Here is a 22,710-nt window from a genome sequence, read left to right as displayed (position 1 = left end):
GTTAGACGCGCACGAAATGAACTTTAATTTGTGTGGTTTCAAGTGATGCTGCATCCACGCTGACGAATCAAAATCAGCTTAAATTGTGTTTATGAGCCAGGCTGTAAAAGGAAGAAGAAAAAGACTGTTAAGTTGTTTATGTTTGTGCCCGCTAACCAGATTAATAGATCTGGCCTCTTTTGCAGCGAGTCAGAGCGATCGCAGTCCAAAGCAGAGAGGTGGTTTACGTGACTGCTGTGCATGTTGACACCAACGTGACACTATGTGGCAGGAGACATGAGACTTCCGCAGGTAGCTGCCTCACCTCCACCTCGTGACCTGCCGTCAATCTTGTGAAAAACGTCAGATGTACGCTGTGAAAGCCAAACAGAGAACAAAAAAAAGGCCACAAACAGTTGGAAGAAAAGAAACCAAACAGAAGAAGAGGGAGAAAACAGCCAGGGAGCAGAAACAAGAGGGTTCGATACACTGATACAAAGCCAGCGCAGCTGAGCAAACACAGCAGTGGGAGTAGTCCTCCTGTCTGGGATGTTGTGGCAGAGATTTGGGTTTGCCGGGCAGGGAGCGAGAGCAGGAACCCAGGGTTCACACAGGAATCCTGCAGGGCCATCGCTTCCAGCGGGCTGGGCCGTGAGAGCCTGATGCCCTCTCTTAAACGCTCCCGTCAGCCTTTCTGTGCAGCTCTGCTTCATTGCAGCTCCACTTATATCTCGTAAATTTCTAGATTAGGTATGTGTGCACCTCATGGTTGCATGCATTTGTGTTTGCCTGTTTGCACCGGCCTCTATGCAAGTCAGTAATGTTTGTAGACCTTGAGAAGTCGCTGCTTATTGGCAGATGCACAGATAGCTGCTGATAGCCTGTGATGACCTAGCAAAATGCTGACCCCACACGGCCTCTCGGTCCATTCTGGTCAAACGGGGGACTGGAGTTCAAAGGTTAACCTGCAGAGCAGAGGGGCCTAATGGCCTGCTTGTCTGTGCTCTGCTGGTCTGAGATGGACGAGGCAGATCGGATTTCACAAAGCCTGGTAAGCGATCAATGGTGTGACACACACGCATACCCACACAAGCCGTGGGGAAAGGTGACAGAAGCCACAACAACAAGGTGCAGACAGGCAGGCCTAAGCCACCAACGTGGTCAGCTGTCAGCCTGGTGACCAGAGCGAGGCTGTTACCAAACGAGTGTAACGATGGATCTCTCCTCACTGACTCTGCGCAGATTCCATAACCTTCTGACAACACATACGCAGACGGACACGCTTCCCCTCCCGAGCCAATCAAACCTCCGCGCTACACATTCCCCAGAACATTCCAGTCCGGGGGAGCTATTCCAGGACAGGGACACCCCACCACCACCTGCCCCACCACCCACCTCCATACCTCCAGAACCAAACTGGTTGCAAATTACATACCAAAGAATCTCTGTACCATGACCTGAGGTGATGTTAAAAAAAAAGAAAACAGCATTAAATTTGCAAATCATTTAATGATGCAAATGTTGCATTTGTGGGGTTCTGGATACATTGTTATGATCACTGTATTTACAGAGAGATGTATTGAAATGTGAAAACATAAATGGAAACACATTATATAAGGTAAGAGCTTGAACATCAGTCCAAATCTGTTAACACAAACTGAATTTTCTTAGTCAAGGTTCTGGTCCTTAAGTAGTCTGTATCGTGACAGAGCCTCCACCGTGCTTTACCATAAAGTAAAACTACCTAATGTTTTACTATAAGGACTGGATCCATCTCTCACATCCTGTGTCATATGTGTTCAGATACTGTTCATAGGCTGCAGACAGTTTTCAGGGCTGACACTTCTTTTTTTATCCTCCACGTGTCCTGTATCCTCAAACTTTTAAAGGACAAACTGCACAACACCATGAAGTTTTCAGCTAATAGCTCTTTAAAAATACAGTTTTATACCTCTCATGATAACTGTATTATCATTTGCACATTTTTTGGAGATTGAATTAAAGAAATGCAAACACATTATAGTGCAGTAAATAATGATTTGATCTCCTGCTGAATTTGGGCACACAGCCAGTCTGTGGAGCCAGAATTTTGGTTGAGTTCACTCAATGACATGGAAATCAATTTATAACTTTTTTTTGTGTTCTTTTCAAATTCATCATTCAAATTATTTCCCCCCACTGTGTGTATCTTTGTAACAGGCTGGCAGCAACAAAGTGCCTCAAGATACAGTTAAAAATCAGTTCTTTGCTATGTTTTCTGTTATGTGTAGACATTAAGCTGGTTCATCTCTTGAGTTAAGCTCCTTTTTTATACTTGAATAAATCCTAAGTCAGTGTTAAGTGTCTTAACAACCAAGCAAAACAAAACAAGACAAAAATCATACTTCTGAAAATGGTCAGGTACAAGTAATGGACTGAAGAAAATTTTAAAGATGACTTTAAAATGACTAAAAAGGCTCCTCGGAAGGAAAATATGAAGAAATGATGGAAGTCTTTGCACAGTACTGTACCTATGAATAGATGTGTGTTTGTAAACATATGAAGCTTTGTTGAAGTCCAGTAAAATGGGATTCTATATGACATGTCTTTACCTTTATGATGAGGGCTCACCTGTGTTTCTGTGCTTTCATGCACACCTGCTCTCTGACTGTATGGCCTCTATGAGAAACAAAGGATGTTTCGCCATCTCTGCAAAAACCTGCTCACAGATTCCTCTCAAAGCCTCTCTTCATTGCCTGAGCCTCACATTTTTTTTCTCCTGTTACCACCTGGTGCTAAAAAACTTCACAAAAACATCTGCTAATACACACTCATTTACTGCATAAAGTCTTACAATTTGCAGAAAAAAAGTTAAATAGTGAAAAGGGAATCATTTGTTTCCAGCTGAGTGTGGAAACCCAGTGAAATACAGCAGATAACTCCCACTACGATCAAGGTAATATTTCATGGTCCAGTCAGTACACAGTGGGAAAAGGTGTGATTCCTCCAGAGAAGTGGCTAAGATGATCACACAATGTTAATCTGCTTTAAGAAAAGGTGTTTTTTTTTGTGGCACAAACTGGACTGCTACTAAACAACCTGCAAAAATGGCTTTTCGATGCAGTTTGGAAACATTCGGTAGTCTGCAAGTAAACGGTGTGCTCTGCTTTGGCTCAGCAGCTCAGATCCCTGCCTCATGTGTTTTCTTGCTGAGCTGGACGGGCTTTTGCTCGCTATGCTCAGCGGGAGCCACGTGAATAGACCTCTTGTTATGTTCCCGAGCTCAGACATTCGCTCACTGTAAGCACCCCGAAGGAAAGCCGTTCCTTTGGGAGCTCTGGAGCTTTTTTATCAGCGCCAGAGGTTAGCAAAATACAAAGTGGAAATATTCCTGTAATGTGAAACACGCAGCTTACGATGAGAGGCTGGGCTCGGCTCACCTTTCAGGTCTGCTACAAATTTTGCGGCTGGAACAAAGGAGTGAGTAAAAGAGCGAAGAAGGTGATGAGAGAATGTGGGGAAAGAACACAAAGAGACAAAAACACCTTTGATAACTGTAAAGGCTGATACACTGGGAAACCTAAACATTCTTTATTCTGTATGTGGGTCGAATTAACAGCCCAACGTGCTGTCAGTGCTCCGGCATGGTATGTTAATTAACTGCAGCTGTGACCTCTGACCCTTCTGCACCTGATAGGTGAGTCACAGGGCGCCTGTCTTCCACAACAGTGTTTGCACATGTCTTCATCACAGCGGCCGTAATCCAGACACCGTTTACATTAACAGCACCGGATGCATCCACCGTATAAGCAATTTCCTCCTTCTTCAAGCTTCATGTAATTTCATAGAGCTGATCGTCAGCGCTACTGTACTCATGAAGAGTCATCAACATATGGTTGCCAGCCAGGGAGGCTCTGTGCCACAGGCTAGGATGAGAAAGAGACGGGCTCAGACGGTGCACATGTGAGAGGACGCGTGCAGGTGTCTGCGCGCCCACATGGCAGGCAGAAAAAACACGTTTCACTCCTTGGCCCGTGCATCGATCAGCATTAAGTTGTCTTTTTAAACATTTCATCCAACATTTTTCTTTCTAAAATTATGACAACTCTAAAAGGCAAGTTTTAGTTTTAAAGTATTTTACATTTTTTGAAAAAAAAATTGTAAAAACGTGTTGGGTAACAGGAGGGTTGCTAAAAAATGATTAAAGAAATACATTAAAATGAAGTCAAATACTGAGTTCTGTGTGGTGATTGGACAAAATATTAGGTGCTGAGACTCCAAAGACTTGAATTTGAGTGCCAAATGTGCCAACAGTTATTACCCAGGTTATCAATACGATACCAGATCTGAAGTGCTCACCTCTATAATGAGTTCAGAACTCTTTAAGTATGAAGAAAATTAATGTGATAATGTATCTGTCAGTGAACCACAAAGTTGCTGTTAAAGAAGGTGGTTACTGTAATGTTTTGGACATTTCATTATTAGCGCTGTCTTCTCCAAAAGTGATACTCGTAATCTCTCGACCTTGCAGAAGGTTTGTTTCCTTATTCAAATACCTGCAAAGGTATTTAGATAGATCGGGGTAGGCAACTCCAGGCCTCGAGTGCCGGTGTCCTGCAGGTTTTACGTGTGTCCTTGATCCAACACAGCTGATTTAAATAGATAGATTACCTCCCCAACATGTCTTGAAGTTCCCCAGAGGCCTGGGAACGAATTCATCATTTGATTCAGGTGTGTTGACCCAGGGTGAGATCTAAAACCTGCAGGACACCGGCCCTTGAGGCCTGGAGTTGCCCACCCCTGAGATAGATAGATGTGTCAATAGATGGGTACACTGTGGAGATTTTGTCCTTATTAAAACACATGATGACATCAGAGTTCCTGCAAATTTGTTTGCAGCACATCAATGACACGAATCTCCCATTCTCACATGACATGAGTACATGTCAAGAAACCAGTTTGAGGTGATTTCAGCTTTGTGACATGATGTCTAGCCTGGTGGAAGCAGTCATCAGCAGATGGGTGCACTGTGGTCATAAAGGGATGGACATGGTCAGCAACAATACTCAGGAAGGCTGTGGTGTTTCAGTGATACTCAGTCGATACTAATGGTCCCAAAGTAGGACATTAAAGTATCCTCCACAGCAGGGGTCCCCAATCCCAGTCCCCGAGGGCTGGTGTCCCTGCCGGTTTTAGATCTCACCCTGGGTCAACACACCTGAATCACATGATTAGTTCATTACCAGGCCTCTGGAGAACTTCAAGACATGTTGAGGAGATAATTTATCAATTTAAGTCAGCTGTGATGGATCAAGGACACATCTAAAACCTGCAGGGACACCGGCCCTCGTGGACTGGGATTGGGGACCCCTGCTTCACAGCTTCACACAACACCGCCAGCCTGAACCACTGACACACGGCAGGATGGATCCATCTTTTCACGTTTACAACAAATTCTGGAGTGGCACCCAGTGTGGTCACGTTGTGCATTCAGAGATGCTCTTCTGAATAATTTTTTTTTAAATGAGCGGAGATTTGAGCTTCTATTGCCTTCCTGTCATATCAAAGTAGTCTGGCCATTCTTCTCTGACCTCTGGCATCAACAAAGCATTTCACCCTGGGAACTGCAGCTAGCTGGATGTTTTCTTTATTTACAACTATTCTCTGGAAACCCTAGAGATGGTGATGCAGGAAAATCCCAGTAGATCAGCAGATTCTGAAATACTCAGAGCAGCTTCATCTGGCACCAACAACCATGGACTGTTCAAAGTGACTCACATCTCTTTTCTTCCCCATTCTGATGCTCACTTTGAACTTCAGCAGGTTGTTTTGACCATGTATGTACCTAAAAACACTGATTCACTGATTTTAAATAAAAACAAATAAATAAAATGCATACATTAAAATGATGTGATCTGCAGCCTTGCTGCAAATCAAAATCTTCATTCCAAAAAGAGATTTGGACAGAGTGCCTGCTGCTTTCATCCTTGTCTGACACAATGATGACTGTTTACCAGCCCAAATCTGTGTAGGCTTCACATGATAAATGATGATTTCAAAGTACTAACTGTTTGCCGGAGTGGGTATATAAAATTTCTGGAGAGGTCTTAAACTGATGACAGCGTGAAATCCTTGAGGTAGAGGAGTTGTTGAAAGGCTGGGTGGTTGAGGGGGCTGATAATGTGCAACACACTGGAAATGTTCTGACCCAATGTTCTCCGTGTCCATCCCTCTTTGAGCTTATAAACAACCTCTGTAAATTCAGCCAGTCCTCCTCCTTCCACACCCCTCACAAAAATAATGAAGCTTGCCACCATCTGTATAAACAGGCTTGGCTAGTAAGAGTCATAGTTTCCCAGTCTTGTTCTTCTTGGGGCTGATCACAAGGCCTTGTGTGTCCCCAGTTCCTGAGCTGAATGAGGTGGTAGTAAGAGGGGAAGCTGGAAACGGAGCAGAAAAAGAGGGAGGAGAGGAACAGGGGGATGTTGTCTTCTTATTGTCATTGTTCTTCTGTCGTGGCGTTATCTCAGATCAGTTCAGGGATAAAACACTTCAAATTAGCCAGAAGGCAGGAAGAAGAGCCATGGTTTTAATTTATGTGGATACAAGGGCTCAGAGCTGGGTTCTCATCATCTACTTGAAGGGGGCCCACCAGCATTTGATTCATTTTGTAGGCCTTTTGCATTTCTCCGTGTTTGTGTGTGCCTCTCGGAAAAGCGTTTGTTTGCTCAAGAGCTTTATTTACATTCACAGGCACTTTTTGGACGCACTAAATTGATTCCAGGCCTGTTCCTGGGTCGTGTCCATCAGCTCAGCCACAGTCCACAAACACTCTGCACACAGCGGGACCATTCTCGAGGTCCGCCGCTCTGCTGCTCGCCGCCACAGTGACACACAGAAGCCATTTTGTGGGGAATGTCTTAAAAGCTCGGCTGAGAGTTTGGGAGATTTGCAATTCACATGTTAACCCTCTAATCTCACCTGCGTCTTTTAAATTTCCCTCCATCCATTCCCCTCCCTCTGGCCTGCTCTCACTCTCTCCTTCCAGGCTGTTCGTGAAAGTAACTCGACGACACAGTGAACATTGCAGGAGTCCTGCTGTCAGTACACTCGGAGCTGCTGCAGGAAACCGCAGGCTAACCACTAAAAAGGGCTCAGACAGATAGTGAAACTGCGCTGCAGGAGCTCTCTGTGTGTGCAGTCAGACCAGCCAAGTTGTCACTCCTGGCTGTATTTGTAGTCTGGCTTTTTTCTATGACAGGAATGTGGGGAAAATCCGGCTGGTTTGTCAGCGAGGACATCTAAACAACAAACATATCAGAATCTACCAGCACCGTTTCCATTACTGAGCTGATTGCCGGACCCAGGGAAAGAATGTAAACATGTTTTTTGTGGGATTTCGGCTTCCTTTATTATAAGAAGATAAAGACAGAATCCAAAAAATGTGCTTGTCAGAGCGGCTTGACCAGGACGAGGACCAGGATGCCCTTTGGGTCAAATGCTGACCCATTAGCTACCCACTAACTTGATTCTCTCTCGTGTCTCTGTCGTTCTATGCCAGTCTCGCTTGTTCCAATAAGAACTGCCATTGTCCAGTCTTTTCAGAGGCAGTCTCAAACGGTGCACCCTGCCAACCTCTGACCCCGCCTCAGGACTGACCTCTTACAGGGTTCACAGCCCTTCTCTGTACGCAGAAGCGCTCCCCCCCCCCCGCCCTGAATGAGCTCCTCGCCCTGAGTACAGAATCAACTCTTTGTATGTTTGATTTGTTATGGTTTTTACCTCTCTCGCTAGTGCGCACACTTTCCGCCCTCGCAGCGTCAGCACTGCGAGGAATTCTCAGTTAAAATTTACGTCCCTGCTCGGAGCTTTTATTTCTGTTCAAGTTAGATCTTTTACTCCTTTCTGTGATCATATTAGCTGCTTCAGGAGGCGGAGACTATAAATACACTGGAGTAAATCTAATTTGGATGGCGCAGGGGAGAGGGCAATGGGTGCAGCATGCTGGTCATTCCCTCGGTGACAGCACCTCCCTTCATTGACCATGTTAATTAATAACTGTTGACTTGCATTTGTTCCACAAGCCGCAGTTGAGAGAGTGCCTGTGATGGGTCGGTTTTCCCCGGTCGACAGGAGGGTGTATTCCTCTCCCATCGGAGCAACGGGGAACTTTTGCAGATTCACTCAAGCAACATCTTCTCACTTTTTTAATCACTTGTGCACCTTTGTGTTTCAAAAGCAATTAAAACGCCACCATCTGTGTTTTCATGTCCCCGGCCCTCTTTGGCATCGTGTCTCTCTGTCTTGCTCTCTTGCCCTTTGTGTGGGAGGGTCCCTCTGTCTAGAATAACAGAGTTGTGGAAGTTGGGAGGCCGGAGTAGCTCAGAGAGCAGCGCCGTTGCAAAGGCCAGGGCCAGGGCCGCCTCTGGGCGTCCCGTTTTTCTTGGCCCGACATTCCCAGCCTCTCCGAGCGCCCCTGTGGTCGGCCTGTGGGTGTGGAGGCAGACGGTCACATTCCCAGCCCATCGACTGAGGCATCCCGGACCGCTCCCTCATTTCACTCTCGGCTCTCAGTCAAGCAGTGTCCCAGGACTCAGTGCCCTGGCCAAGTGTCGGAGTTTGAGAATGTGACCAAGGAGCCGATAATCACAGTGCACTGTCTTATCAGTTAATCTCTTCCAGATAAGCCAAATGAATGAGCAGCTCCTATTATGTTTTTATAGAACCCATGTCTTTGCAGCTGTAAGGGCGGCTCCTGAAAGAAGACTACACACACACACACACACACACATATATACATGCTGGCCATTCAATTTCTAAATTTGCTGAGTTTAATATCCAAGCGAGTAGTTTGCTCTGCTGCGATGGGACAAGGGATAAAATATTTGCTTTATCTTGGAAACCAAAATATCACTTAATCTGTTGAATCTTCAAAACCCAGATCAAATTTGAGCAGCTTAGATGTGTTATGCGCACACATCGTCTGCCAATGTAGCAGCAATCTAAACCATCTCCTCCATTTCATAAGAAGCACCTGTGTTTGGAGACTTAACATTCCACATACTTATCTGACCAAAAAAGGCCTTTGTGCATAGCACACATGTACTGAATAAACTGTACTGCACCATGAAGGCACACACTCTCACCGGAGGGGTTACAGTAACGCTGCAGCCACTGGTGTGCACCCACTCTGTTAAGATGAGTTAAATTAAGAAAACGTGTTTACCGACAGCATTTCGTGTGATTTATTTATTTTTCTCTCCAACGTGTACTCTTCACCTGTGCTGGGAAATGCGTCTCTCTCTGCTCGCCGTTGCAATTTTTCTACATAGTTTGCTTGTTGTGACAACTGCAAAGCGTAAAGGACGAGCCTCGGGCACCGAGCGCTGCTGAAAACAACGCTCCAGACTCCCCTCCCTCTCTGTCTTCCCCCTGTCCTCCTTTTGCACAGACAGACAGAGACAACAGACACACTTAATGCACATGCACACACACACACACACACACTGCAGCCACCGTTTGACCTGTTAGGAGAATCCAAACAAACATCCGCTCCCCCGCTAAAATACCGCAGCGCCTGGATATATTGGTCTGTCCTCCCAGGGACCGGTCACTAAAGAAAACATAAAGCTAAACCCTGAATGCGACCTCGTTTGTTAACTTGCATGTGACTACTGTGCCTGCTTCGCAGCCCAGAGCCTTTAGCGTTACCAATCAATGGTTGGACTGTTGACCTCTCCCCTGGGTCGTAACTCAAGCTCATAAGGCCATGATAAAGGTAGCAGGGGTACGCTAGCAAGGTGGCGTCTTTTTGCAGAGGCTCTGAATGGATGAGCAGGAGGGGGGCTGTGTTCTGCCGAAAGCCACCAGGGCCCACATCGGTCACATTAATCACAGTCTGGACTGTGGCTCTATTTATATCCAGGAGTTATTCATCTATTTGCCTAATTGTCCCTGTCCGTCCGCTATCCCGGTTCCTCCTCAAAAGGGGGAAAAGAATCTGGATTACTTGTGTCTGTGTTCTCCTCTCAGTCACTTTCACTCTGTCTATACTTACTTGCTGCACACAGGCACAGGTGTTCATCACTAATTATACCAGGATATTATTAGTCCCAGCCCTGTGCAGGAGTGTAAGGGATCTAAGTTTGCATAGTGTTCAGTCCCCATTGGGTTGTTTTTAAATCCTGCAGAACAAGGCCCCTCTGTGGTGCTGCTCATGTCAAAGTGTTTAAACTAGCAAGAAAAGGCCCTCTCTCTCTCCCCTCCCTCCCTGGCTTGAGGGATTTTTTTCAGAGCCTGAGATTTTTTTCCTTTTTTTCACTCGCATTATTGCCGCTGTAAAGCAACACCAACACAATGTTCTCCCACTTTGTCTCCAGCTTTTTCACAACCACACATAGGGACGGGCGAGCGCACACACCCCACTCAATCATCCCCGCACAACTCCACAAATGCAAACGCGCATGCAAGCGGGCCCCCCACCACCCCCGCCCGAGCCCCCGCCCTCCCTCTTACCCACAGTGTATATAAAAGCTGTATCAAATTGCACCTTGAGCTTAATTGGCTCGGCAGTACAGTGCGCCGCTGTCGACAGTGACAAATCGTTCTTTCAGAGCCCCAGAGAATGTCTGCCCACTGCCATGTCAGAGGACACAGGAGGAGGAAAAAAAGTCAATTGTCCCCTGGCCGCCATTCAAATGATGTCGTAACGGCAAAGAAATTTGTAGGAGATGCATTTCGAAGCTCCGGAGTGCATTTACAGTGCTGTGCAAAAATCTTGAGCCACCCCTCATTTCTTTGCATTTTGCTAGAACAATGGGAAGTGTGCAAACATACATGGAAGCAGAGTATATTTAAAGTACCAACAGAGTTTATACAATTCTAATGAGCTTGAAAGTTTATACTTAAACACAGCCAGGACTCTCTTAGTCAGGCTTTCTTCTCATTTCAGGACACAAAGTGCGTAATGTCAAGATATGCCAAGGTGTCAGCTAGTAGCTCTTTGGGAATCACCTTGTTGATGTAAAAATGCGACTTATGTCAAACTGTGCAAATGATATTTTTTTGCCACATGCTGCTAATAACAAAGTGCCTAAAGGTACAGTTTGAAACGGGTTATTTGTAAGTTGTCTGCTGAGTTAGGAGTCGTTTTTATGCTTGAAGCAAAATATAAAGAAATGATGGGTGGCTCAAGACTTGAACTGTATTTCTCTGTTCAAGATGGTGCCTGACTGTGTAGGAGCCTGAGGCGCTACACAGTTAGGCGGTTTGTTGTGTTTTTACTCAAGTAAAGCAGGGCGAAGCTTTCATCAGATTCCTGACTGCTCCCTGTGATCACACAGCGGCTCAGATCAGCCACTTCCTCCTGCTGGATCGCTGCCGTGAGGGGGAACAGTACACAGATCAGATGAGACAGCTAATTCAATTAGGAGCAATGTGTTATTTTTAGGAGCTCAGATGTGACCGTGCGGTATGAGTGTGTGTGAGGATGAGAATGTATGCACAACCATCAAGAGTGTGTGGGAGGAAGCTGTGTCAGAAGTCCACCTGCGCGTGTGTGTGTGTGTGTGTGTGTGTGTGTGTGTGTGTGTGTGTGTAGGTGCTCTGTGTCTGGTTTGACAGAGGGCGGCTCAACTCATAGCTCGCATTCCTAACTATACTGGTGCTTTATTACTGATATCCTCCTGGCCTCCCTAATAGCTCACCCTTTATATCTCAGCCTTTCTCACAGCTTTTTGCCAGACAAAGTAGCACAGAATATTTCACACAAAGGGAGGGTGATCTGCTCGGTGTCAGGGGGGAAACAGATGTGGATGCAGTGCAGCAAGAGAGCAGTAAGCAACATCAGAGCAGCAGGTAGCCAAGGAGTCACTGCAGCACGCAAAACAGATGGAGAAAAATAGGAAAAGAGATTATCTAACCAAAGCTTTCTCTGACTCACATCCACAAAATAGTGACACTGAGCCCCAAGCAGCCCCATTGGAGCAAATGAGTTACCTGCCTTGCCTCAGGGCATCATTACAGTATCTGCAGAGGGAGAGATGAAAGTGAAAAATAACAGTATGCCTTAAATGGAAGCCATCACCAGAGGCAAACAGTGCATAAACCTCGCACAGCTCTAATTTTCTCCATATTATCCCTGGTGCCATTTAAGTGCTCGCCGCGCATGTGCGATACAATAAACCCTGAGCGTTAGCTGATTCTGATGGACTCCAAGGTCCAAGCCATCAGATGTGTTTTAGAAGCCGGATGCATCAGTTAATGAAAACTGATCCCCGTCGGCTCAGATGGTTTTTTCACTTGGCTGCCCACTGGTGCGTTGTCTGTTCTTAAATTTCTTTTTTTTCAAACATTTACGCTTGGTTGCAGACCTGTAAAAATTATGAAAATTAATAGCCTACTTTCTATCACTTCTTCACCCTAATCACTTATTAAACAGCAATAACAGCACAGTAATTTATTGTTGCTCAAGTGTGTAAGCAGGTATGTCCTAGGCTAAACCGCTAACAGATGTGTTTCTGCCCCAGTAAACATGTAAATACAGGTTAGCTTAGCAATGACAAATAGAGGGGCAACATATCCTGTGATGGCACCCTGGTACTGAGAAAACAGCAGGGAACAAAAAGTCATTTTTCAAGGTCAAAACGAACCTTGATATTTTTTTATATTATTTTATTTTTAATCTCACATGAGAAATAATGAAATAAATAAAAAGATTCCAGTTTATCTCCACAAACGTCTTTCTCCTAAATATGCCAACTCTCTCCTTTATGTATATATATGTATATATACACACACACACACACACACACACACACACATATATATATATATATATATATATATATATATATATATATATATATATATATATATATGTATGTATGTATATGTATATTTCATTTTCACTTTATCGTTTACTCATTTCTGCTGGCCGGTTTGCATGAATTCTCATAGCAACAACATAGCAACCATACTTCCTGTGCTCCTCATTAGCACGACGTTCATATACAGTGTTGAGCACAAAACCACAAACTGCTACTTGGCAATGACAGTGCATCTTCAAGGGAAAAAGTGCACAGTCTGCATGAAAGAGTTAGTGCAGCAATAAGAAAAGGTGATAGCTTTCCACCTTTTTCTGCTTACTGGAAACAAAACTTCACATTTCCAGAACAAAAAGCTGAATGAAAAATAAAGCAGCACTCAATAACGGGAGAGATTACATTTCAATATCAGATAGTTAAAATGGTAACTGATACACAATAATAACATTTCACTATCTGTAAAAAAAAAAAAGGAGGGGGGGGGGGTGGTAAAAGGAGACCATTTGACAGAAGATTAACATAATCACAGAAGAAGAATGATGAGAGGAAAACATTACAGTTCATTTGGTTGCCACATGATACTGATGAGACAATCTAATTACAGGTTGTATTCTGTGTCTTCATCTGTGTGATTTCTACATGTCCCTCTGACAGTACTGAGTATTTTGGACTGTCTGAATACAGCAATTGTTTGTTCTGTGTGGAAGAGAATATATTAAATTTAGTAAACACGTAGAAGTTAAACCATTTTATGAGATTTTTGAGATGCATTTTATACTCACAAGACTGTCATATGTGCTTCTGATGATGGCTCATTTTGCTTTTTTGGGTAGGAATATTTAAGCTATATATAACGTTTTTTCTCATGTAAAGCACTCAGTCATTTTTACATGTAGTAAGTAGAAATGTGCAACTTCCTTGAAGATAATAAATAATTACCTTTGGAAGAAAGGGGAGAAAAAAGATCACTGTAGATTTATTTGATGAAAAGTATGTTTTTATTCTTTTGGCTAGAGTTAGTAACACTGTAGTAACACTGTGGTGCTGACTTCAACTGGGGATAGTTGGTCAGCAGAAGGAACAATTTGAGGATTGTGTCCATCCCAGTGGCACGCCTTCCATAGAGAAAGCAGAGCTGGATGACCAGCCCGTTTTCAATCCCGAGGCGTAATATACTGACGATTTCTCAAGTCCCGGGGTGTTCCTGGGGAACGCGAAAGGCGCTTTCTTATGCTACACGCCGGGTTATGGATGAAATCCAGTAGAATGACGCTCCCGTGGTAATACACGTTCAAGCCATGTATTCCAGCCCTAACCCTAACTTTATCCCTAACCATAACCTTAGCCAGCACTTTAATGACGTTAGATAGTGTTTTCCAAAGCGATTTAAGTAAAACAAACGTACATGTGTAGATTCATTCCAGTGCCTTGAGTCTCTGGATGTTGTGGAGCTGTCTTGGCTGACACACCTCTGTAATGTTGCATGGAAATCAATGGAGAGTGTGTTGCAGCTTCAGGGGGCTCAAACTTCTCAGCCTTCCAAGCAATGTCAATGCCAGGGTACCGGAGAGGAGAGTCCACCCACTGGTCAAACCTCAGATTCAGGAGTGACAATGAGGTTTTCATTCTGGTCGTGGAACACTGGGCCAGCTCTTTTTCCTCTCAACAATATTCAAGGTGGTGGAGGGGTTTACCCAGTCAGACTACATATGCTTTGTGGACTTGGGGAAGGCATTAGGCCATGTGCCTTGGAGGATACTGTGAGGCGTGCATTGGGAGTATGGGGTATCTGGCCCATTGTGATGGGACATTCGGTCTCTGTGTAACCACAGTGACAGTTTGGTCCTGATCACTGGTGGGTGCTGGACTCTGACAGATCTGCCCTTAGTCATTGATTCTGTTCATAGTTTTTATGGACAGAATATGTATATTTGCCACTTGGTGGAAGGTCTCCACTTTGGTGGCTGCAGGATTTCGTCTCTGCATTTTGCAGATGTGGTTCTGTTGGCTTCATTAGTGGATAATCTCAACCTTGCACTTGTACAGTTTGCTGCCAAGTGTGAAGCAGCAGAAACAGCTCAATTAGCAACTCAAACTCTATGCCTCAGATATTTTGGTCCATCGTGACATGGTAGCGTCACACAATTGCTGCAGATTTTTTAAGGTGCATATCCATGATGCAAATCTCCCATTCCACCGCATCCAAAAGATGCTCTATTGGATTGAGATCTAGTGACTGTGGAGGCCATTTGGGTACAGTGAGCTAACTGTCATGTTCAAGAAACCAGTTTGAGATTATTTGATTTTTATGATGAGCATTATCCTGCTGGAAGAATCCAACAGAAAATACTGAACCTACCTGAGTACTGATACTGACATAAACAGTTGATACGAGGCAGGATGGATCCATGGGTTCATGTCATTACAGCAAATTCTGACCCTACCATCCAAATATCACAGCATTAATCGAGATTCATCTGACCGATAACATTTTTCCACCCCTTTATTGTTCGTTTTTTTTTTTTATTTGTGCAAATTGTAGCCTCGTTTTCCTGTCAGGAAATGACAGGAGTGAGACCAGTGTGGTCTTCTGCTTGAAGTGTTGTGATGTGTTCTGTGTTCAGAGATGCCCTTCTGCATACCTTGGTTGTTATTTGAGTTACTGTTGACTTCCTATCAGCCTGAAGCAGTCTGCTCATTCTCCTCTGACACCAAGAACACCCAGAGAGCTGCTGCTCACTGGATATTATCTCCTTTTTACTGTTTACAGTAAACCCTAGAGATGGTTGTGAGGGGAAAATACCAGTATATATGAAGAACAACAATATGAAGGGTTGTTGCCAAATCCCAGTTATAATACAAATAGTCTTAAATAGTCTTGTTTTAACTAAGATGTCAGTTAAATTGTGACAGATGATTCACATTAAGTTTTCGACATGACCTTATGCAGCTTTTGTGGTTTTTCATTTTAATTTTTTGTTTTTCAGCATCTCACCACATTTCAGCACTTGCTATCAGCAAAATTTATGTCTGTGTGATTCAGCACGTGTTTACAACAATAACATGCAACATCTGGTTATATGAGCAGCTTGGGTTTCTCCCGATGTAACATTGTTTTTACAGCTGTGTCAGACATCATGCAAAAAGATGACAGACATGTGTTTTTCAGCTTTTGTGGCAGCCTTTTTTTCTAATTGCCTCTCCTTTTTCCTGCTTCTCTCATATTTTTCATTCTTTCACCTTCCTTCATTATCTTCTGTCCATCTCCTCCATCTCTGACTCTGTCTGTCTCCCTCCTCAGACCTTTCTGATAACCTGGCAATGGATGACTTCACCTTCCAGGAGCAGCTGTTAACCCCTCGTTTGGCTACAGCTGGGATGGGAGGCGTCTCCTCACTCGCGGCTCCACTGTGGAGGAGCTACCTAGTTCCAATCCTCTCCTTGATGCTCAGTCTGTTCCCGGTCTATCCCCACTGACCCGTGCATTCCCATCACCTCTTCCCTCTAGGATTCAGTACAAAATGTGTGGAATGTGACAAACCTTTTTTGGAGTTCTTGTTCCTGATATAAAGTTTAGTGGCTCAGCAGAGGACGCATGAACAACAGAAAATGCTACATTTCTCTTTATCTGTCTGAACAAGAACCTGTTCAACCTGTGTTCTTAACAAACCTATTAAAGCACATTAGACGCCATTGTGTAAATAAGAAAGTTGCCCACTGGTCCGCTGCCACAATGGTTATTTCAACTTTTGCGTCCTGTTGTCTCACATCTGTTCTCACACTCACTTCTTATGTAATGTAACAAAGTGATGGAGAGACTCATTTTTAGACATGTAATGGACCTAGCACACAACGGGCCTTTGAAAAAATAAATAAATAATTGCTCCCGCTCAGTCCGTACTGAGTCACAGCCCAGCAGGTACAAACTGAAAGAAGACGAAATCAGCTGCTGTCATTTTCCTTCGTGGCAGTGCATGACCGCCTGCCAGGGCTGGACTTTATCTGGTCGGTTTTAGTGAGCTCCTTCCCCCTGAAGGATGCGATGAATCACTTATTTAAACATGCACTGTTCCTTAAAATGCTCTGCTACTACTCACCCTTCTCTCTGATTGTTTATGTCGTAGTGATAGCTAAATTATTACCGACTGCTTCCTTCACACTCCCACCATCACTGTTTGCTCTGTTTTGTAAAGCTGGTGCACTTTTTCTTAGAAACAGTAACAGCCCTATAATAAAAAAAGGATCCAAGGGCTATCATTCGAATATAAGTCTCCAAAGTCAGCCTGATAACTGTACAGGTGTATGTTTCTCTGTGTTGGTGCCATGTTTACATTAACGTGTTTATTTACAATACTGGCATTTTGGTTTGTGGACTAATTATTGGCCGGATTGTGAAGCCTTGCTGCAGTTTCTAGCTTACTCTTTAGCACTGTGCATAAAGCGAGCATTAATGTGAAATATAAATATGTATAAAAATGTGTACATTAATTTTGTTATGTTGCACTGGTCTCATACATTTCCAAGGATGGCCTCTGTATTTAATCTTTTTTTCTGTGCTTTTTGGGTTAAAAGAAAAAGTGAGATTTTTATTGTTTCATTTGTTTGGTTTTTTAACATGGATGATGCAAACATGGTGCTGCTGCTACCACACAGCTGACTCCACAGCTGCCAGTGCTGAGTCTGCCCACGGCCCACTGTTTGACTTGTCATGTCAGGAAAAGCACAGGTGTACACCTAAGTCATATCAGCGATCGAGCACGCCGACTACCAGGGTCCTGGCAGTGGAATGCCTAAACAAAGTGCAGGCCTAAATTATTTGACTAGCGCCACCTGATTTATGTCTGCTATGGCCAGTCACAAGATCCCTGGCCAGTGTCCCACCTAGGAGTCATGAGAAATAATGATGTGTTTGTTTTTCTCTCAATTGAATGTTGATGGGGAAAATACATTGTAAAATAAACTCAATCTGTTTTGATGTTTTGTGCCTGTGGCAATGTGTCTTTAAGCTAAGATATTAGCATCACAATTAGCATTAGTGTATTCAGCTAAGCATTTAGCAATGAAGCAAGAAATGAAGATTAAGGCAGGGAGGGGGTGGAAATATGCTTAGCTGCTAACACTAAAAAAGCTGATCTGCTTAATCAGGGCCACATTCAACTAAAAATGATATGATCCTGCTTACTTCTGAGTTAAACAATATGCTTCTCTTAAATGGCGGGGAGGAAAAAAAGGCCATGTTTATCTTACCTTGGAAGTCACATGTCGAAGTTAAGAGTGACACTATAACTGAGCTTACCATGTTTAAGAAGTATCCTTTCATCCATCTATTTTCATGGATTTGAGCCCAAAGTTCAGTAGTAGTTGTTAAAACAGGTAACATTTTCCTCCTTAGCAAGGTAGAGCCTTTCAGCCAAGGCTGAAACTACTGCAGTATGCTCATGGACAGAGTCCGGGCACTGTACAAGGAAGCAAGTTCCAAGATATCTTAGCGTTAACTGGCTTCACTTACCCTAGCATTAGCAATCAGGCTAAGTGGTCACACAAAGATGGGTATCAACTTGTTAACTTAGCCTGAAGTTTACTAATCCAAGCACGTGTTCATGTGAAAGGGTCGGGATTGGCAGCATCTAACCACTCACAGTTTGCTGGCAGCAGAGTTGGTGATTTTACAAAGAAAGCTAAAGATTCATTCCTGTGTAGATTCATTCTTGTCTTGGCTGACGCACCTCTGTAATGTTGCATGGAAATCAATGGAGAGTGTGTTGCAGCTTCAGGGGGCTCAAACTTCTCAGCCTTCCAAGCAATGTCAATGCCAGGGTACCGGAGAGGAGAGTCCACCCACTGGTCAAACCTCAGATTCAGGAGTGACAATGAGGTTTTCATTCTGGTCGTGGAACACTGGGCCAGCTCTTTTTCCTCTCAACAATATTCAAGGTGGTGGAGGGGTTTACCCAGTCAGACTACATATGCTTTGTGGACTTGGGGAAGGCATTAGGCCATGTGCCTTGGAGGATACTGTGAGGCGTGCATTGGGAGCATGGGGTATCTGGCCCATTGTGATGGGACATTCGGTCTCTGTGTAACCACAGTGACAGTTTGGTCCTGATCACTGGTGGGTGCTGGACTCTGACAGATCTGCCCTTAGTCATTGATTCTGTTCATAGTTTTTATGGACAGAATATGTATATTTGCCACTTGGCGGAAGGTCTCCACTTTGGTGGCTGCAGGATTTCGTCTCTGCATTTTGCAGATGTGGTTCTGTTGGCTTCATTAGTGGATAATCTCAACCTTGCACTTGTACAGTTTGCTGCCAAGTGTGAAGCAGCAGAAACAGCTCAATTAGCAACTCAAACTCTATGCCTCAGATATTTTGGTCCATCGTGACATGGTAGCGTCACACAATTGCTGCAGATTTTTTAAGGTGCATATCCATGATGCAAATCTCCCATTCCACCGCATCCAAAAGATGCTCTATTGGATTGAGATCTAGTGACTGTGGAGGCCATTTGGGTACAGTGAGCTAACTGTCATGTTCAAGAAACCAGTTTGAGTTGCTGATTTTACAAAGAAAGCTAAAACTGTTATATTAGAATAATATGAAGAGGCTAAATACATAATCAAGACTGAAAGCAACACAGCTGCAGCAGACAGGTCAGTGGTATGAGTGTAACAGGACAAGCTAATCTCCAGTTCTACTCCAGTTTCTATGAATGTGTGTTAATGTTAGATAGATAAAGAAGAGTGGTTGTGTGAATGCAGCAAGATGTAAAAAGTGCTTGGAGTGCTCAGGTAGAGTGGAAAAGCACTATATAAGAACCACTTGCTGTGTGGAAAAGCATAAATGAACTCGATGGATGTTAGTTTGCTACTGTTAATAAACTCAAATAACATTAAAAAGTGACTTTTTGCTCCAGGCGAGCACTCCCATGACTTCTTTGTTGACTGAACATTATGTTGGCAGGTCAGAAATCACTCACTTGTGATTAGTTGAGGCAAAAGAAAACACCCCCCTCCAGGAATAAACTGGCTGACATCGATGTAGTGTCAGGCTGAATGAATTAAGTGAAATTAAGTTGCAGATTAAGTTGATTGTCAGGCTTGTTTTACGTGAGAGTAATGCCAGAATGAGCGAATGTATGGAATAAAAGCTACCAACAGCTAAAGGCTAAGTTGTTGGAGGAAAGTGGAAAAACAGCCCCCAAAAACATGAAGTGAAAGATTCCAAGTCACAGATTTGGCTTTTTGGGTATGGAATAATCCTTAAAATGCCATGAAAAACAAGGATTAAATGGATGGCACGCTGCTGCGATTACAAATTGCACACACAATGTTCCAGGCATATATATTACTTTCTGTGCTTTTCGCTACTGATCCACTTCAAAGCCAGTCATGAATCATGAAATTTATGTGTTTCTGGTCTGCGCTCGTTGCTCTGAGTCCTCAAAGCAGCACGCGGATCATGTGTTTTTTCTTTGGATCTGTATTTTCTCACTCCCAGCAGATTATGAACTACTGTCCTCTCTGTCCCTCTCTGCGGGGCTTCTCTCTATTGACCCAGTCTGTTAACCTCCCGAGCTTAACTTAACCAGGTAGCTATACTCATCCACAACCCAGCAGTGAACCAGGGTTCATTAGTCCCAATTGTTTGTGTTTCGTCTCCATTATTAAAGCCTGTCTGCTTCCCTAACAAGGCCAATCACTCACAGCTCCGCAGATAACACGCCTGTCGCAGCAAACGCACTTCAAAATCCCATTTCTGTGTCCCCGATTCTCTGCTGTAACTTTTCACACCCACACACCCCCTGCTCGGCAGTGCTAGATAAAAACGCCATTATTATCCAGCTGTGCCTTTCTCTCCTGAGCTGGATTGCAGCTTTTAAGATGTAAACGGGAGGCTGATTATAAGGAGATGAGCAAACGTCAGCTGCAGAGAGAGCAGCAGCTAGCCCGGGATGGAGGGGGAGGAGGGGGGGAGTATACTCTGAATGCTAATGTGAGGCTGGAGAATGGGCAAACAGGCCCATTGAGATGCAGAGTCCATGTGTTTTCTTAGGGTAATATTGGGGCAATGTTGGAACAGCCCGCATTATGAGAGTGAAAGGTCAATGTGATGTTAGTCAGCAGGAACAGTGAGAATAGCTGACTATTAGGAATTGTTGCATTTTCTGCCTGAGTGATTGACTCCCCTATGAATATGTATTTCAGCACTTTTTTCATGGTCACACAAAAATGTTTGGGCTTGGGTACCTTTACGAGCCAGAGGGGTCATCAAACACTGCATATAAATTAAAATAACAATGTAATTCAGGTGCTCGAAAGTGCACGGGCACATCCCCGCCCACCCCCCCAAAGTCCAGTCCAATTTTTACCAAGCTGGATGTTGAAATTCCTTCGCTGCAGAGAAAGGCCCGAGACATGTCATGTCGTTCAAAGCTCATTCACGTCTAATTACCATGGCACTGGACCATTTTCTTACCTTTTGTTGGCCCGCTGAGAGGAGCGCCGGGCCCACGCTCTCCCATGCACACACAGCTCCAGCATCCTCCTCCTCCTCCTGCTCCTCAGCAGCCCCTGGCTTCCCCTGCAGCAGCCGCAGTCACACAGAATGAATGGAGCCGCCTGAGGAATGTGGACACAAAAGGAGGAATGTCATTTTGCCGATCGCTAACCCCCCCGCGCCCTCCCCAAACCAACGGACATGTGCACAAGTCCAGGCATTTTTAAATGTAGGGGGTACAAAAATCTTGTCAATGCTACTTTTGGCATAAAAATCATCCTTACTGAAAATGCACAAATAGTGCAGCTTCTGATTGTGAATTTAATTATTTGTCTCCTTTTTTTAAGGGTTCTGGTGTTTTAAGAGGTTGACACTTTGAATTTTTTACATGCGTAATCTTATCAGTGCTAAATAAACTCAGATTGTTTTTTTCTTTCCTCTTTTCTTGCCAGCGTTGCGAGATGGGCAAAGGTCAGAGGCAAAGAGCAGCATGACAGCACCAGCAGACAGACGCCAACAAAGTGCAGCTTAAAAAACTAAAACATGACACAAGGACGCATCATTTCAAACATGTCCAGCAGAGTTTTGTCTAAACAAAAAATGTATTCTTCCTCATTTCATCTCAGTGAGCGTCTGCTTTTCACTGATTTACACATCTCCCATTAGATGCGAGTGCAATCTCAGTCCACCTCTACAGCCTGCTACCACGCTTCCAGCAAGCTGCTTACTGTTGTTTACAGCACTATATGACAGGCAGCTGGATGTGAGAAGCACAGCTGGCCCATTGCTAACGCAGGACAGCCTGACCGTGTTTGTGTAAGGAGCGGCGCCTGTCATTTTTTTGACTCCTTGTTACAGAAACACTGGCCACGCTTTCACCCAGCCATTTTAAACAAACTCTAATGTACTGGACTCTGGGTGAAGACTTAAAAGACTTCACACTGGTCTCTGTTTGCCCACCTTGGATAAGATGTGGTTACAAAATGTCCTGGTTATCACTCAAGTCCTTGGGATGCCCTAGAAACAGAGATAAAAATGGTTTATTGTCACTAATATCTGTTAAGACTGTGTGTGGAAGCCTGTTTGACTCCAAGGACTTTTATCTACTCTTATCTCAACACTAACAGCAAAAAAGAAAAAAACTGATAAGAAATCCCTGCTCAAAGCAGAGGTCAGACTTGGATCTTCTGTGAAAGAGATCTGTGATTTTGAGCACTTTTGCATATCTAAATGAGTCTTTTCTTTATGTCATGTGGGCCAGTAATAGGTCATACCCACACGTTATGCCACCGTGTTGCTCCACCCTCAGCTCCAGTCCTGATTTTCAAGCGCGGCTTCCTCCAGTCTAAACATTAAAGTGGGAGAGAGCTCCTGGGTTGGTTGGAAGCCCCTGCTCCACGCTCCACCCCTGGTGTTCCTGATCTCCAGGTC

The 22,710-nt window shown here is 44.1% G+C and overlaps 1 protein-coding gene and 1 long non-coding RNA gene across 4 annotated transcripts in view; one reads left to right on the top strand and one right to left on the bottom strand.

Annotated features, from left to right (window-relative positions):
* The window catches only part of gpc3 (glypican 3), a 135,083-nt gene extending 117,315 nt beyond the window's left edge, over positions 1–17,768 (top strand). Inside the window, exon 8 of one of the 2 annotated variants that reach the window (XM_031751436.2) lies at positions 16,084–17,768. In XM_031751436.2, the coding sequence (XP_031607296.1) occupies positions 16,084–16,259 (176 nt within the window). In that variant the 3' untranslated portion in view covers positions 16,260–17,768. Of the gene's footprint in view, positions 1–185; positions 3,250–16,083 lie in introns of those variants that run through there. The other variant, XM_039615571.1, reaches the window with a different exon arrangement.
* Positions 11–22,677, bottom strand: LOC120441241. Of its 2 annotated transcripts, none has more exons than XR_005613909.1 (4): positions 22,558–22,677; positions 22,240–22,296; positions 21,259–21,401; positions 11–101 (listed from the first exon to the last, which is right to left on the bottom strand). It is a non-coding gene; the product is annotated as an uncharacterized LOC120441241 (long non-coding RNA). The 2 variants fall into 2 exon arrangements; XR_005613911.1 differs by having other exon boundaries at positions 22,554–22,613.
* Positions 22,678–22,710: the final 33 nt, after the last annotated feature.

Source organism: Oreochromis aureus, linkage group 2, assembly GCF_013358895.1.
Source record: "Oreochromis aureus strain Israel breed Guangdong linkage group 2, ZZ_aureus, whole genome shotgun sequence".
In the NCBI taxonomy this organism is placed as follows: Eukaryota; Metazoa; Chordata; class Actinopteri; order Cichliformes; family Cichlidae; genus Oreochromis; species Oreochromis aureus.
This window is presented reverse-complemented; position numbering and strand designations above follow the sequence as displayed.